General features: G+C 41.4%; 1 protein-coding gene across 2 annotated transcripts in view; it reads left to right on the top strand.

Annotated features, from left to right (window-relative positions):
• Positions 1-17648, top strand: part of PKN2 (protein kinase N2) — a 159847-nt gene extending 142199 nt beyond the window's left edge. For both annotated transcript variants that reach the window (XM_073571495.1, XM_073571496.1), the window contains exons 11-22: positions 53-227; positions 1420-1552; positions 4141-4277; positions 4365-4440; positions 4520-4611; positions 5806-5982; positions 6731-6793; positions 7580-7656; positions 9792-9934; positions 10348-10455; positions 11039-11119; positions 11440-17648. In XM_073571495.1, the coding sequence (XP_073427596.1) occupies positions 53-227; positions 1420-1552; positions 4141-4277; positions 4365-4440; positions 4520-4611; positions 5806-5982; positions 6731-6793; positions 7580-7656; positions 9792-9934; positions 10348-10455; positions 11039-11119; positions 11440-11643 (1466 nt within the window). In that variant the 3' untranslated portion in view covers positions 11644-17648. The remainder of the gene's footprint in view (positions 1-52; positions 228-1419; positions 1553-4140; positions 4278-4364; positions 4441-4519; positions 4612-5805; positions 5983-6730; positions 6794-7579; positions 7657-9791; positions 9935-10347; positions 10456-11038; positions 11120-11439) is intronic.
• The last annotated feature ends 577 nt before the right edge of the window (positions 17649-18225 follow it).

The raw sequence follows: 18225 nt of genomic DNA, 5'->3' as shown, positions 1-18225 counted from the left end.
CCCTGTCTTTTCTGCCCCAATATTGATTTAATTTGTTTGTGGTATTTTGCAGGCAAAACTTTCCTCCGAGCTCCACAGATGAACATCAACATTGCCACGTGGGGGCGACTGGTGAGAAGGGCAATCCCCACAGTAAATCACTCCGGCACGTTCAGCCCCCAGGTGTCCGTTCCTGCCTCTGTACCAGTCGTGGACACAAGAAATGTAGAGTTATCCCCAGCTGTTGGGTAAGATCTGCCGAGCTCCTCTTGTACATTTGTGTGTTATGTATTGTACCTGGCCAAGTGAAGATTTTATATTGCTCCTTTAAAGGCAATGGACACATTAAAGGGATACGTCTTGTTACACATCTGAGGTTACTCAGGCTTCCAATGCCATTCCATTAATCATTTTTTAACAGCCCACTGTGACAGTCAAATCTAAGCACATAGCCTTGTAGGAGTTATTGTTTTTATAGAAATCGCATCTTTAGTGTTCTAATCGCTGCCAACATTCTGCAGATACTGAAGCTTAAAGGAAACCTGCCAGGTTCCCCGTGCCCTCCAATCCAGCAGTATTCAGCTATGTGTGATTACACTCCCTCCCTATCCAGCCCTGTGTGGTCTATTTCAGCTCAATAAATGCTTTAAAATATCATTAATAATCTCCGCTTTCCCTAGGCTAACGAGGGCTTTGACTAGTCGATGTGGCGTTAGTTCCCTGGACAAGTCAGCCCTCTATCCATCTTATCACGCCCATGTGGCTCTCCTGACCCCAGTGTAACAGCATGTGTTTCTATACACCGGTCATGCCCTGGACAGGAGTGCCGCCAGTCAGTCCGGGCACTGCGATGCAATCGTCGTCCTTGTTTTATGGCCGTCTGTCTGCACCCTTAAAGTGTAAAGGGTCATTAATGACTAAATCAGAATGTTGGGGATTTAGATGATTACATAATCTAAAATTTGATAAGTTGCATGACTTTTATTCCAACAATGTTGTGCATGCAGAAGTTGTCATAAAACAGCAATTATTAAATTATGTAATGTTGTAGGTGTATGTTCACACGAGACATATAAATCTCCAGCGGCAGAGTCTGCATGCTGCTTTTTGTAGCTCCCTCTGGTTGTTTCCCTCTTATAAAACCCCTTTAGTATGTTCTGTGCTGGTGTCAGATAAGTCACTCCTAGTGCAATGCTTTTTATTAGGTGGGCTGCACCGTATCCAGAATCGCTCTGCCCCTTGTGGTAAAGGAACTGGTCAGTGCTATATGTCCACCAACCAGCGGGTTCATTGGGGATGTTCTAAGCGGGAAGCAAAAGGGGGCGCCGTACGATTTATGTAACAATTGGAAAAGTTTTACATTATTTTTTTTCCCTTTCCTTATGGTAATATATGACAGTATGATTTTGTGCGTGAGCTGTCAAATTTTGTGTTTTTCAGGGACTCTCCTATAGGCAAGTTAAACTTTGAAATAGAACCAGAGCCGCCTACAGCTCCACCTCGGGCATCCTCCCTAGACCTGGATCTGTATCCGTCACCATCAGAAATTAAGACACCCAGTATACCAGCTCAGGTGAGACATGCAGAGCAAACTATAGACTTAGAGGTATTAACAGGCGAGGCAAAACAACTTGGAGAGAATTTTGAGATAAATACATTGTGAAGTAATAGATTACAATACACTACTTTTTCTGTAAAGCTCCACTCCAGCGTTTATTTCACCGTTGCAGTGGTGCTTAAGTTCCAAGTCACTTGCCCCCTGTCTGATACTGACCTTCCGACATTTTTAGCGTCATTCCAGTCCATCTCCTGCAGTTTGTGACCTGCCAGCTGCTCCAGAGTTTCATGGAGTGGCGCAGAAGTCAGTAATCAGTGTAAGTCTGTGAGAGCTTCTTTCTGACCTTACCATAGACTTGTATTGAGAGCTTGGGAGTATAATGAAACCTGTTTTGTTTTGTTTTGGTTTTTTTTTTAAATTACCAAAATCTTTTATTATGTAATAGTAGTATCGTAAAATCATGATCAGAGTAGTTACAAGACATATATGGACAAAAGGGATTAAAGGGAATCTGTCACTGTCATATCATATAATGATGTCATTCAATTGTGTGTCACATAAGGAGTCTCTTAGTACTTTTGCTTCCCCCTGACCCCGCTCCTTTTTATATCGGTTCAGATGTATGTAAACTGCCGCTGTCCGATCCGCTGGGCGTTGCTTATTCATCTGCTCCCCCCTCCCTATCTTGTCTACGCATTTCTTCTTGTGTAGAGCAAGACAGGGAGGGGGGAGCAGGTGAATAAGCCCCGCCCATCGGACCAGACAGCGGCAGTTTACATACATCTGAACCGATATAAAAAAGGTATTTATGCATGAAAGGTGCGGGGTCAGGGGGAAGCAAAAGTACTAAGAGAATCCTTATGTGACACACAATTGAATGATATCATTATATGATATCTCAAAAAAGGCGTGACAGATTCCCTTTAAATATGAAGTACTCAACAGTGAAGTCTGATGCATGCACAGACTGTATATGGACTAGGAGATTTCTTACCTGCGCACACGGTCATAAAAATACATATCATGGTAATCCCACATAAGTGAACCTAGTGCAGTATAAAAACTACATATTGAGCTTGATTCAACATGAAAGCAACGTGCCACTGGTTCATCACTGCATTTACAAGGGGACAAGTTTACTCTATTGATAAAGTGACACAGTGCAACAAGGGAGGTCCTTACCCCCATATGAGTCCCTGTGAGCCCCTGAGGAAGCCCATGCGAAACGCGCGTTGGGGCTGCGTGGTCTGACTGCTCACAGGGACTCACATGGGTAAGGACCTCCCCTGTGAAAAATCCAGTGAAATATGTTCTTTAAATGTTTCCAAATACCCTCCATAAAACCTCTTGCTATAAGTACCCGCCAGATAGTTGGGGAGAAGAAAAATACAAACATACTTTAGTTTGTTCTCTAGATATATTGTTCCCTCACTACAGGTAGAATAGTGTAAGAGATTCTTGTTGTCATGTAAGATTGTGCGAGAACTACAGTGAGACTTGTTTTCAGGCTTCATTCAGAGGTCTGCTTTATGGTAGTCTCTGCTTACAGACCTGACCTCTCTAATAAATCTGATCCCCTGAAATAACTTGCCACTCACCTTGTGCGACATGCGCTTTATTAATATGCATTATGACCATTTATTCTGCGTGTTACCCCTCAGAGGCAACCCACAGTTTTTCCCCTACAAAATCTGTAGCACGAAGTGCAGTGTTGTGCTGTTTATTCTGTTGGTCAGTCACACATGAATGTGCCTTAATTGACTGCCAGGACATGCTCAATTGGCAAACGAGTGACATTACCCAGTTCAGTTTATTCATAGGTTTCCATGAGAAATGACAGCAGAACACTGCAGCACAGTGGCTCAGTGGTTAGCACTGTATGGTGGCTCAGTGAATAGCACTGCAGCCTTGCAGCGCTGGAGTTCTGGGTTCGAATCCCACCAAGGACATCTGCAAGGAGTTTGTATGTTCTCCCCGTGTTTGCATGGGTTTCCTCCGGGTTGTGGAATTAGTGGTACTATATAAGCAATGCCTAATAATAAGAGCAGCTCAATGTAGACTTCAGAAAGGAGCAACACTATTGCCTGTTCTAGTAAATGCTTACTTGATGTCCTCTGTTTATAAGACATGTACAGAATGCTGACAATCAATTTTACTAAAGTTTTGAATTGTGGATAGGTTTTCTATCCTCAGGACAGGTGATAGGTTGGTGACTGGTGAGGGTCCGTCTCCCGGGTGTTGCACTGATCGGCAGAGCTATGAATTTGTATCTCTGATGGAACGCTTTTTATCCCAGCTATGAGATGGAGCGACAGATGGGACTCCCGACCACAGCTCCTTTCCTTCTTTATGGGACTGCTGGAAAAAGTGCTGAGCAGCCCTATAGGGATGAATGGGAGCAGTGGTTGAGTGTGTGCTGCCGCTCCATCATATCGGTGCCAGTCCCAGCAGTCAGACCTCACCCATCAATAAGTTATCACCAGTGCTATGAATAGGTGATAATTTGTTTTTAACAGATAACCCATTTAATTTTATGGCATTTGGCAACTACAGCCACTAGGTCCTCTTCACCTTGCTGACATTGGATCTTTATTTCCATACAGGATTCAGGACCAAACCACGAGTTCTCAAACAACAGAATCAGTGTGGCGTCAAAGCCCACCGCGGACTCGATGAATGAAGGGCAGATCACAGTGTCTGGTCTGGATTATAGTGCAATGCAAGAAACGGAGGACAGACGGTAAAGTGATGTCTTTATTATATGGTTGATCTCGCTGCGCTCCTGTGGATTGTGGGTCGTCTCATATTCCTCCTCCTTTCCCTGCAGAGTACAGCAGCGGTTTCAGTTCAGTCTCCAGGACTTCCGGTGCTGTGCAGTATTGGGCAGAGGGCATTTTGGAAAAGTATGTTTCCTTGAGTCATGCAGTGGATTCAGGCGATCCTACCTGTACTATGGGTATTTACAGCTATGTTGTGTTTCAGGTGCTGCTGGCAGAGTACAAGAACACTAATGAAATGTTTGCCATCAAAGCCTTAAAGAAAGGAGACATTGTATCCCGTGATGAAGTGGACAGGTATTTGAATGCATTTGGGTATAAAATGGCAAAAAGAAACCATCCACGTATCATTATCATGCACATATATCATTGTATCATGCACATATCATTCTCATATCACTGTATCATGCACATATCATCCATGTATCACTGTATCATGCACATATCATTGTATCATGCACATATCATCCATGTATCACTGTATCATGCACGTATCATGCACATATCATTGTATCATGCACATATCATCCATGTATCACTGTATCATCCACACATCATCCACATATCGTTGTATCATGCACATATCATTCTCATATCACTGTATCATGCACATATCATCCATGTATCACTGTATCATGCACATATCATTGTATCATGCACATATCATCCATGTATCACTGTATCATGCACGTATCATGCACATATCATTGTATCATGCACATATCATTCTCGTATCATTGTATCATGCACATATCATTGTATCATGCACATATCATCCATGTATCACTGTATCATCCACACATCATCCACATATCGTTGTATCATGCACATATCATTCTCGTATCATTGTATCATGCACATATCGTTGTATCATCCACATATCATTGTATCATGCACATATCATCTCATATCATTGTATCATGCACATATCATTGTATCATGCACATATCATCTCATATCATTGTATCATGCACATATCATTGTATCATGCACATATCATCCATGTATCACTGTATCATGCACATATCATTGTATCATGCACATATCATCCATGTATCACTGTATCATGCACATATCATTGTATCATGCACATATCATCCATGTATCACTGTATCATGCACGTATCGTTGTATCAATCTCGTATCATTGTATCATGCACGTATTATCCACGTATCATTGTATCATCCACCTATCGCTCTGTTAGTGCTCCATGGGCTGTGAAATGGAAGAGAAATACTGCCCCCTTGTGGGAGTCTATTTTGCCGGTGTTGGCTTAAAGTGAAGACTATAAGGCAATTTTCAGGTTGCAAACCCTGTAACCAAGGTTTTGGTTTGACCTAAAATGATTGTGTAGTTGTACACACAGGTTGGCTTGAACGTCTGAATATATATCTATAGTATCTCTTGTGATATGCTTGTGGTAACAGATTGTAAGACTCTTACTCCCCTCTCGTCGCTTATTTGCCTTCATTTTTTTATCTTCCTATTTAGCCTTATGTGCGAGAAGCGCATTTTCGAAACTGTGAATAGCGTGCGGCACCCGTTCTTGGTGAATCTGTTCGCCTGCTTCCAAACAAAAGATCACGTGTGTTTTGTGATGGAATATGCAGCTGGGGGAGATCTAATGATGCACATCCACACCGACGTCTTCTCTGAACCTAGAGCTGTGTAAGTCCTCTCATACATTCTTCATTGCCCAGCACATATATATTCCCTTATGTGGGTATACTGCTAGAATATAATATAATGCTGCTGGATCCCAGCGGTCACCTGTCCGGCTGTGGCTGGAAGCTCTCCAGCCACTGATCACATCTGCCGTCCACAGCGGCCATACATGAGAAGTGTAGCTGCATGCTGCGCTTAGTGACTTTAGTGGCAGCGTATCTTGTGATTGAAGCTAAAATGCATTACGGTATATGTACAGTTTTTTTTAAGGGTTTTACGGCGCAGCACTGCTCCAAAAAAACAAAAAAAAACAGCTGAAAAATCACTGAAAGGCTCGAAAGAGAGACTTCCTAATCATTTTTATTACAAAAACTGCTTTGGGCAGACAAAAAAATCTCCCCACAGCTGAAATTGTTCCCACAAAAAAATAATAATAGTTTTTAACCACTTCAAAAAATGAAACATAGAAAGTGTTCTTGCAATAGAATGCTAATTATTACTTTTTGTCTTTAAGCACAATTTTTGCAGTTTTCAGATAACCACAGCGCAGCCGCGTTTCTAGCGTCTTGTCTTATGGCTGCAAGTCTCGGCTCAACCAAGGGTTTAATAGTCAGCCTGTGTTCTGTGCTGCTGTAATTGCTGGTGGTCCGTCCCTGGGTAGGGGGTATACAGATGCCTAAATATGTCCATTTTAGAAAGTTGACTTTTGGGGACAAGACTGTTCTCTGAGATTGTTGCCTCTCGTTTTCAGGTTTTATGCAGCGTGTGTGGTTCTTGGCCTCCAGTATCTACATGAGCACAAGATAGTTTACCGGTAAGTGGCCGCCGCTACATCGCTCCTCATCTGTTTCTGTATAGATGAACTATAAAGTGAACCTAAATTTACAGAAGAAAATAAATTTAAAAAAAGTGGGTTTTTTAGGTGTGGTGCCACATTATGGCTCTATGCAACCCTCTCAGTTATAGGATTTGTATCGGGTCATTCTGTGCCTCCATACACTTCAGGTGTTTAAGTGATGCCATGTTCTGTTGGATGCTGTGTTAGGGCATTATTTTTGCTATTTAATCTTCAAGCAGCATACTGTAGGGGCAGAGACCCCGATTCCAGAAAGTGTCACTTATTAGGCTGTGTGCTGTAGTTTCAATGCAATCAGCATGTTGTCGTCTTCACTGCAGGGGACTGGGTATCATGTGCCAGATACTCCAACTGATCTGTGTAACACCGCCCCACCACTGATTGGCTGCTTGCTGACAATGTACACTGGGAGGTGCCAATCAGAGGTGTGGGCGGGGTTATACACAGCTCAGCATTCATAGAACTGCTACATGTACAGCAGAGAAAACAGGGATTCTATCAAAACTGCACCAACCAGTAAGTGATACATGACCAGGATCAGATCGCCCCTATATTACCTGCTTACATGAATGGAATCTGTCAGCAGGTTTTTGCTAAGGGATTTTTACTTCAAGTAAAAATAAATTTGTGAATATGGGGATAAGTGCGTAGCAACTGAAATATTTCTTTCAGAACCATGCTTGATAGTTACAGTATCTGCATTTTTTTCACCTTTCACAATTCTTTCTTTGACTGTCAATATAGAGATTTAAAGTTGGATAACCTACTGTTGGATACGGAAGGGTTTGTGAAAATAGCCGACTTTGGACTTTGCAAAGAAGGTAAGACACGGCACAGTGATGATAACCTACTGAATGGGGGGAACCCTGTGATTAGCTTATTTCCGCGAGTCCCCTTTGAGACGGAGCCCTTTTACGGTTTTGCGTTTGTTTTTCGCTCCCCTTCTTCCCAGATCCATAACTTCTGTATTTTTCCATCAATCTGGCCATGTGAGGGCTTGTTTTTTGCTGTACAAGTTGTTCTTTGACCAACACCATTGGTTTTACCATATTGTGTACTCAAAAACGGGGAAAAAGTTTCAAGTGCGGTGACATTGCAAAAAAAAAGTGCAATTCCACAACATTTTTGGGGATTTTTTTTTAACCATGTTCACCAAATGCTATAACTGACCTGCCATTATGATTCTCCAGGTCATTACGACTTCATAGACACCAAACATGTCTAGGTTCTTTTTTATATAAGTGGTGAAAAAAAAAAATCCAAAGTTTGTTTAAAAAAAAAAAGAAAAAAGCATTATTTTCCAAGAACTGTAGCATCTTCAATTTTCGTGATCTCGGGTTGGGTGAGGGCTTATTTTTTGCAGGCCGAGCTGATGGTTTTAATGATAACATTTTGGTGCAGATACGAACTTTTGATCGCCCATTATTGAAATGTTGCGGCGACCAAAAAAATGTAATCGTGGGGGGTGATTTTAAACTTTTTATATTTTTTATTTATTATTTTTAAAAACATTTTTTTTATTTTTGGCATGCTTCAATAGTCTCCATGGAAGGCTAGTAGATGCCATAACCTGATCGGCTCTACTACATAGAGGCAATGATCAGATCACCTGTATGTAGCAGAATTACTCACTTGCTATGAGTGCCGACCACCAGGCGGCACTCATAGCAATCCAGCATTGACAACCATAGAGGTCTCCTGGAGACCTCTGGTTGTCATGACAACCAATCCATGACCCGCGATCACATGACGGGGGTCACCAATGGCAGATTTCCGGCGTGATTGCCGGAATCGCATGTTAAATGACGCTGTAAAAGTTTAACAGCTGCATTTAATGGGTTAATATCCACGGTTGGATCGCGTTTCCACCCGCGGCTGTATCAGGCACATGTCAGCTGTTCAAAACAGCTGACATGTGCTGGAAAAGATGTGGCCTCAGTGCCGGAGCCCACATCAAAGGGGGAGACACGACATGCGCAGTACTAGTAATGGCGCATGTCGTGAAGTGGTTAAAAAGAACATGTCAGCAGGTTTGAACCCTATAAACTAAAGGCATGGCCATAATGGCATTGTGATGCTGATTAATATGATACCTGATGTGAAGTTTTCAGAAAATGACGTCATCTGTATTCTGGTGTGTTGTCTGCCCTCCCCACCAGCTTTTTATGGTTCTTGTGCAGGTCACTGATTGGCGATCATTGTGTGTGCGCGCAGTGGGAACCGGTGTCTTATGTGCAGGACTTCAATAAAATGACGCTGAGGCAGCGCGTGTGCAGATCGAAATTTCGGCTCTGAACAGCTCTTGTCATAACATGAAGGGCCCAAGTCATTGCATTTGCACTTTTTTGCCTAGTTTTTTGGTGCTTTCACCTGTTTTTGGTGCTTTCACCTGTTTTTGGTGCTTTCACCTATTTTTGGTGCTTTCACCTGTTTTTCATTTGGAGCCTTAGTCTTTTAATTTTTCGCCCTTTTTTTTAAGTGCTTTTGCCTGTTTTATTCTATGTTCATCAGTGTGAGGGAGTGTATTTTAAGTAATTTTGGTGCAAATTTTGCATCAAATTAGCAGAAGATGCAACTTTTTGCCCTAAATCAGGGTTTCCCAACTCCAGTCCTCAAGGCCCGCCAACAGATCATGTTTTCAGGCTTTCCTTAGTATTGCTCAGGTGGATGATTGCATCACCTGTGCAACACAAAGGAAATCCTGAAAAAATGATCTGTTGGTGGGCCTTGAGGACTGGAGTTGGGAAACCTTGTCCTAAATAGTTGCATAAACAAGTTAATGAATAAAATAGAGCTTTTTTGATTTTGCACAAAATTCATGAACCACATGCGCCATTTTGAAGAATTTGCCTCAAAAAAAGTCAATAAATAACACAAGCCACCAGAAAGGTAATTTAATAAAACCCAATTGATGGATCTGGTTCAACGAGTTTCATTTTTTCTCTTTAATTTTTAGGAATGGGATTTGGGGATCGAACAAGCACTTTTTGTGGAACGCCTGAGTTTCTTGCACCAGAAGTTCTTACAGAAACGTCATACACCAGAGCGGTGGACTGGTGGGGGCTTGGTGTCCTGATCTATGAGATGCTGGTTGGGGAGGTAAGTGGTAAAATGTGCTGCTAACGCATAGGTTACATCAAATCTAGTTGATATCTGTATTCTTTCTTTTAAGGGGTGCTCACTTCAGAAGTGCTGATTGGCATTTGCCAAGTATATATTCAGACATTTCGACTGAGGAGTATGTGCCGTAATGCAGTTGGTGGACGGCTACGCCAGCCGTGCCGTCATGCCCTCAGTGTTTAGGAAATCATGGTAGGGGGAACAAGATGCCATAATTAATGGCATGCAAAGCTAGTGGGCAAAATGTCCCTATCAGGGTGCTTGGCTGCCGCCTAAGAAGAAATGATGTTTTCGCACATACAGATGTAGGTGCTAGGAAAAATAGTCTTTGGGGTATCACTGCTTTTAAGGCTGTTTCCTAAACTACAGTGGTCACTATCTTTTGTGTTTAGTCCCCCTTTCCTGGAGATGATGAGGAGGAAGTCTTTGACAGTATAGTTAATGATGAAGTCCGATATCCGCGGTTCCTGTCTACAGAAGCCATCTCTATCATGAGAAGAGTAAGTTACGAACGTCATGGTATTTTTGGTTAACATGTTGTAATCAGAGCCGTATACTTGGACACTGTATAAAGTGATGTCAAGTAGTATTCGGTGAAGAAAAAGGTGCAAACCTCCTGTGCAAGCAGCACATGCCATATCAAATCAATATATAAAAGAAAATAAGCGAAAACTATGTGCAATAAGGTGCCACATGCAGAGTCACCCAGGAAATTCGGCTCATAGAAAAAGCCTCATATGGGAAAGGGAGCCCACACGTATCGCCACAGGAGGTGGCGTCCTCAGTGATAAGGTTCAGATGATAGATCTCCAGAGGAAGCCACCTTCTGTGGCGATACACGTGGGGTCCTCTTTCCCATAAGAGGCTTTGTACAGTCCAAACGCCATCTACTCCGGATTTGGGTTTTAGAAAATGCTTGTGTTGCAGTAAGAAATGATTAAGATTACAGGTGGGGCTTTGTAACCTGACTGAGTGCCTGATTATGTGGGACTCTTTCGTATGGGACGCATTTTGATAGGGGCTCTATAAACATGAATATGTAAAAATGTTTTCTTCTATTGAGACCCTTTTGAACTCTTTCAGCTATTGAGAAGGAATCCAGAACGCCGGCTGGGAGCAAGTGAGAAGGATGCAGAAGATGTGAAGAAGCACGCGTTTTTTAGGGTACGATATTGTTTGCTTTATTTTTGTGCAGACCATTCTTACATGGTGGGAGTGTGGCCTGGTTTTTGTCCTTGATTTACTGCACTGTTAGACCCCTTTTTTCAGCGGTTCATCCGACCGGCCCATCTCCTGCAACCAATGACGCATTACTGGGCATAGATTTTGCTCGGCTTTGTCTTCCTGTAATCTAAGGACATTTTCCTAAGCAGAGCAGTGTGCAAGAGTGATAAAGCAACATGTGGCTTTCTGCTCGGACTTCTGAAGTAAGCGGAGACCCTTCGTTTCTAGAAATATTAATGCCGTTTTCTTTTTCTTTGCAGCATATAGACTGGCAGGCATTGTTGGCAAAGAAAGTGAAGCCTCCTTTTGTGCCCACAATCAAAGGACGGGAAGACGTGAGCAACTTTGATGATGAATTTACCTCAGAAGCCCCAATTCTAACCCCTCCCCGGGAGCCCAGGTTACTTTCGGAGGAGGAGCAGGATGCGTTCAGAGATTTTGACTATGTTGCAGATTGGTGTTGAGAAGGGAGGACACTGTGAAACTGGGGAGAACTGGCTGACACGATGACTACGGAAAAGCAGAACGTCTTCACCGCTTTGTGCCATCTTCAGTTCCCAAGTTTATTTTATTTTTTTAAAACACATGAAGATTCTTTTAAAGTACTTTTGATTATATATATATATAATGTATGTGAACTCCATAGAAGAGCGGCCACTTCCAACATACGCCCGTAATATTTTTTATAACTGAGCACTGGAACGCAACTTTACACCGGGTCCATTGAACACAAGGATTCAGGGCTCGCAGTCTGTTCTCTGCGGTGACGTACTACCCGCAGACACCGGTTTATAAATGATGCTTTAACGATACTCACGGCTAAAGATCCTGCAGAGCGTGTGACCCGACATAAAGCGGCTCACCCGCTGGAATTTTATTTTTTTCTCTGAGAAATAGAACACTGTTAAATTTTTAACTTCATTTTTTTTTTATTTTATCGCTTTCCAAGCAGAAGAAATGTCTGTAAGATTAGGAATGTCGTCAGTTATGTAAAACACTAAACCTCTCGATGCCAGAGCTCATCAATTCATAGGTGGGGTGAATCTGTAATGGGAGGAATGTCTGGACTATCGGTCACATCAGTTCTAAGGACCGAAAACGCTTCTTGTGTTTGCCCGAAATAAGGGCCTTTTCCTATTTATATCCAGCGCGCCACCGTCTGCAGCTGATGCATCCTCTAGAAGAGGGATTCTGGGTGAAACATGGTGCAATACAAAAAATGTCTATTAAGGTCTTGATTTTCTAAGATCAGCTTAAGCATCCTGTCCACTATCCTGTAGACCTGCCTGGGCGTCTAACACTATCATAGTCCTACTGGTGCCTTCATAAGACACTGCTATTGGTTATTGCTCCAGCAAGCACTGTGTCTTTATCGTACAGGGCCATGTGAGTACGTGTCTGTCTCTGTGCAGTGTCATCCATTTTGGAGAAAATTCCTGGGCATCATTTGCATTTGGCTTTGGTGCGTGTCCGTACCCGCATCTCTTAACGCTTTGCATTACACCTGTCACTACTCATCCAGTGTGGTTTCAAGTCTTGTGGCACCACCTAGTCTCCTTCATAGATCTGACGTGTCATTTTGTCATCCTTTGCTCCAGCAAGAGATACCTTGTCTTTGTGAATATTCTGTAACCCTTAGTCTATCGTCATAACTTAGTAATGCCTTAACTCTCGAAGACTGTGAGCTTCCAGTTGAGAATCACTCAGAGCATACCAAAAAGTCACTTGCCAAACACATTGCCTTGCAGCATTCCCAGTTTTGATGCCACTTAGTAGCTCAGTGGTGGCGTCCTGGCTCCTGTGCCAATGATTTCATTCACGGAAAGGGGCAAGGGCTTCATGCGCTGTGGAAGGATGTTGTAGCTAGCTGCATCTCCCTGGGACTACTGGGGTGTGGTGGTGGAATTGGATTGTACCCAGTAAGCTGGCAGGTACATCAGAAGGCTTTATCCAGGAGACCAGGCAGGAGCGCAATTTTACTAGCGAGCCAATATTGTATTACAGGCCCATTATATCCTCCACATAATCCAATGGAGGCCGAGATTTACTAACAGATCCATATTTCAGCCTTCATATTCCTACAGGATTAGCAATTTTCCGACTACACACTGTATATCACTGAGGGTTCTGTGGTCGATGAGTCTCAGAGACCTTGATGGGAAGCCTCCCAATACAAGAAATCATCTCAGAGCGGTGGATGAACTGACCGACTCACGAACATAGTCAGAAAGTGGTCACACAGGTTTCATAAAAAGAACTGCACGAGAAGCCTTATTAAATAACCAGTGCGGTGTGACCAGGAACAACCACCCTCTTGTTGTGATCTGCACTTTATTATATGAAGGGTTATGGCTGTCTAGGCATTTGTCCCCCCAAAAAAAGATGTCTCCTATTGTAGAGATCCCATGTGCCAATCACGGAAATCTAGCATGGAAACCATATGCAGATCTGGCTGGAAGTGCACTGTGGGCGTGTCAGTGCACTTCAGCTGCTTCTGCCACAGTGCACTGACGTCCCCAGTACTCTTCCATCCTGATGTTCATATATAAATTCTACACTAGATTTTTCATGACTGCCGCATAAGATCTCTACAATAAAGGTATAATTTTTATTGCAGGACAAGCGCCTATACAGCCACACCACTAATTCCATATGTAGAAATGTAGTAATAGGTTAATTTAACAATAATCCCCCAAAAATGTAACATCCTGATAAAAAGCTACATTGACTCTGGTGGCTGGAAGAATGTGCATACACAATAATACAGGTATAGAGGTTGGCGACAACCTGCAATGCATCCTCTTATTGCTCTGAAAATGACATTCCATTCATCACATCAATATTCCCTTTTAATTTCTACTAATCTCTATTAACAAAACCAAACCAAAAAAAACGTAAAGTGGTCAATAATAGAAAATGGTCATATAGAGATGGTAAAAAAAAAACGTTCTCAAAAACACAGGTAGATGAGAAGTGGTAATGTAGGAGACAGGCGCACACAATGCATAAAAACATCTGAAGACATAAAAAAGTGTACAAAGGAAACTACAAGGTACAATTGTATGGATATAGTTACTGCAGATACTGGCCGTATAGTCGCATATGAAGAGAGTATCTGGTATAATAACCCTGAAGGTGCATAACAAAAGGATACACATGCATATTCTAATTATCCTGAGTATTATGTAATATATATCTATTACAAAAGGAATCGGCCATGTCGTAGAGGTCCATTAAGTAAGTAAAGTGTTAAATAGGCACATTAGAAAGTGTCTGTATATATTGATGTATATGTGTGTCAGTAATCTACACATACGGCATAAAGTGTTGAATCTGCATAACAAAAGGTAAATATGCATCTCGTGAAAGGTCAGTAAAGTGCGAATGTGCATAGCAGAAGGTAAATGTATATCTCATAGAAAGTATACATAACAAGACGTGTAATTAGATATAGTACATAATTCATATGGTCGGAATACCTGTGTAGAGTCCCAAGAAAAAGCGTGGCGTCCACCCCGACGCACATTTTGGATGAACCACTGATGAATGTATTTACAGACCTGCGCGTCGGGGTGGGCACCTCACTTTTTCCTGTATATGTGTGTATGCCAATTGATGTGCACATTAGCACTTTACTTACTGTACTTTCGATGAGATGTACATATACCTTCTGCCTTGCACAGCCGCACTTTACTGACCTTTCATGAGATACATATATATTTACGTTTTGATGTGCAGATTCAGCACTTAGGCCATACGAATAGATACCTTTAGTGACACACGTGCATATTTAGTACTTTGCTTACTAGACTTCTATGACATGGCAGATTCCTTTTGTAATAGATTTAATAGAAATATATATATAATATTGTGTGTGCACCTGTCTCTTACATTACCATTTCTCACCTACTCTAATAGTTTTTTAGCATCTCTCTATGACCATTTTTTATTGACCACTTTTCCGGGAGGGCTTTTAGTTTGGTTTTGCCTATTTCTACCGCTTGGTCTCAGTACCATTTCTAGCAGATATGTGCCTATCACCGCTATTGTATGCATTGACATAGATAATCTATGTGTACACAAATATGTAATATCTGCCTGTTCCTTATCTCCGTTTCATACTAAGGCTTTGTATTCTCTTTAAATGACAGTGTTCCTTTAAGAAACCATAAATGAAGGGTTTTCTGGGCCACCTCTGCTACTCGTGTGTCCTGAGAAGGGGCTGGTGATACTCTGCGGCCACGCTCTTCTTGCTCACGCCCGTCATACGTATTTATGGAACTTGTGATATTTCTCTTCTCATGTGGGCACCATGAACTGACCACGTGAACACCGACGAGAACGTCGCCTTTGATAAACACACTAACGTGGGCCACTGGATTTCTGAACCTTGCGCATCTGAGGTTAAATGCAATATGGTGTAACAGAATGTATAAATATTTTTGATAATATTGTATATTTTATAATCCTATTGTAACACTAATTGTAGCTGTACCTCAAAGTCTGAAGAGTTTTAAAAAAAAAAATATTTTTCTGCCTTTTTGCTGACTGATGGACCTGGCGAATGAATTTTCGGCTCATTCTCCAGCAGTAAAAAGATTCATGTTCTGTTTTTTTTTTTTTTTTTTGTTTGTTTTGAGATCATATACTAGTAAAATGTTTTGTGTACGGCCAAGACACTTGCTCATAATTCCTAACTTATCTGGACTTTCCAAAAATTGTATACCATGAGCAACATTGCTCGGCTTTCCATGCAACCAAGTCGTATCATTTTTTTTGGGTGTCCGTTATGTCTGGAAACGTCACCAGGGCAGGCACTGACCAGATTCGGGCATCTGTACAAAGACGGCAGGCACAGGTATACCCACTAAATACTCCTACTTTAACATGTGCCAGGCTCTGGGGTCAGCAGATTCTTTAGAAACTGTATTTCTGTATTTAGGAAAGGGTTGTGTGACCCCTCTTGGCTTCACTGAAGTGTCAGCAGGGTGGGACATATGTGGCAAGTAGTATTTAAAATCCTTGAGTCATACCGAAATGCCATTTCCAGCAGAAAAAAAACAAACTTTTACCAATAGTGTTCATAAAATATGTAGTTATGTCTAAAGGCAAGATACATGTCTATATCTCCATGGTAACAGACTACAAACATACCCTGTGTAGTCTGTCGTCATACTCTTTCTTCCGTTCAATACCTAGAATGTCTACCAAAACGTAGAGGACGGATGATTAGGAGTATGATCGTAAAATAAACTACCTCTGAGAGGGATGGTTTTATTTTTTTGTACTCTGTTATGGAGACACGTGTTTACACGGACACTGTGGGGGCAGCAAAGTTGCTTCATCTCTCATTCTTAATGAATTGGAGTAATAAAAAAAAAAATAAAGGTGGTCATGGCTATTTTAGGTTCTACTTGGTAACCTAAACTCCCTGGATATTTGTCATTGCAGAGTAACTGTTAAAACCAAGTACATATGTTGCAAGCAAGGTGCACCCTTGCTGCAGCGAAACACTTAAGTGCACCTTTCCACCTACTACCCCCCCATCAATCTGGCATTCTCTGGCTCAATAAAGCCAGATCTGTCAATCAAAGAATACATAGGGTGGAGATGGAGGGAAAACAAGTAGGTTTGAAGGTGAATTTCATTGTTGGATGCTCCATGGTGCACCGAGTGCCTGTACTTGGTTTGGACATTCATTCCGTGCTACCTTTAAGATGCCGGAGAACCCCCAGTGATCGCAACTCGTATTTTATGAACAAGTCGTACATGACAATCCGCTAGAACTGTCCTCACTAAATCCCGAAGCCTTCAGACCTCCGTGAGGTCCCCGGCTGCCACTTTGTGCATATGAAGGCTAATAACCCTGGCTGCCACCAATACAGAATCTAGATTATTGGCATGATGGGCATCTCCATAATGCAGGCTGCTGATGATAGGGGGGAAATATGAGCAGGAACCTTGTCCCGTATTAAACCATGTTTATTTTAGTTACTTTGCTTTTGAGGTGCATTTTTTTTTTCTATTTGATCGTTTTATGTAGTAAGACGGCAGCGAGCAAACAAGGCTTTTAGTATCGTAACTGACAGATTATCAAGCTAAACCATATCATGTACATAACTGCTAGTTTAATGGAATCACTAGACATTATATGCCAGGGTATGTCACAGATGGAAGCTGAAGAAAGCACTAATTTTAGAATGTTTTTTGTTTGTTTTTTTGTTTTTGTTTTTTTACAAATTTGAACTATTTTTAGGCAAATTATGATTTGAAACTCTAGATTGTAAATAATATTTTGCTATAGCTGTAAGTGGCTGCTAAAGCACTTTGTAAGGATATTAGAGTATTTTTAGGATGGTACACTATGCATTGATATTACATGTGCCTTTAAGAAAATGTCATTCTACAACGGAGTGTTTTTGCAGTCATTAAGTCATATGAATGCACAAATTAAAACCTTTCAAATAGATCTTGTGACGTACGTTTTATTTTCTTTTTAATGTAAAATTAACTTGCGTTTTATATTTGTATCCAAGGGGGGAAAAGTGATTGTGCAATGGTCTCATCAATAATGCTAATTAAATGCAGAAAGAAAATGAGAAGGTATTAAATGTACAGTACATGATAGAACCATTCACAGTAGTGTTCAAAAACATGCGTTAATCACACAATCTTTTTTAGTTTGTTTTTTACTAGTCTTTATTTCCATACATTGGGAACATTGCACACTCTTTTCTAATTGAAAATATGAAGAGAAATGTGCAGAAAATAAAAAATGATCATTGGGCCGTTCTATAAAAAAAAATATATATATATATATATATATATATATGTGTCTGCATTTGTCCTCACAAACTCGCAATATGCACTTTTGTGGATTTAGCATTCCTGTGAATCACTAACCTAATATTTAGTTGTATACCCACAGTTTTTTAGAACTGCTTCACATCTATGTTGCATAGTCAACCAACTTCTGGCACCTGTCACCTGTTCCAGGATGCTTGGACTACATCCCACAATTTTATGGCATTTGTTGGCTTTGCCTT

Source organism: Dendrobates tinctorius, unplaced genomic scaffold, assembly GCF_039654945.1.
Source record: "Dendrobates tinctorius isolate UK_male_01 unplaced genomic scaffold, ASM3965494v1 ptg000029l, whole genome shotgun sequence".
NCBI classification, from domain to species: domain Eukaryota; kingdom Metazoa; phylum Chordata; class Amphibia; order Anura; family Dendrobatidae; genus Dendrobates; species Dendrobates tinctorius.
The sequence above is the reverse complement of the archived record's forward strand: the minus strand, read 5'-3'. Positions and strand labels throughout refer to the sequence as shown.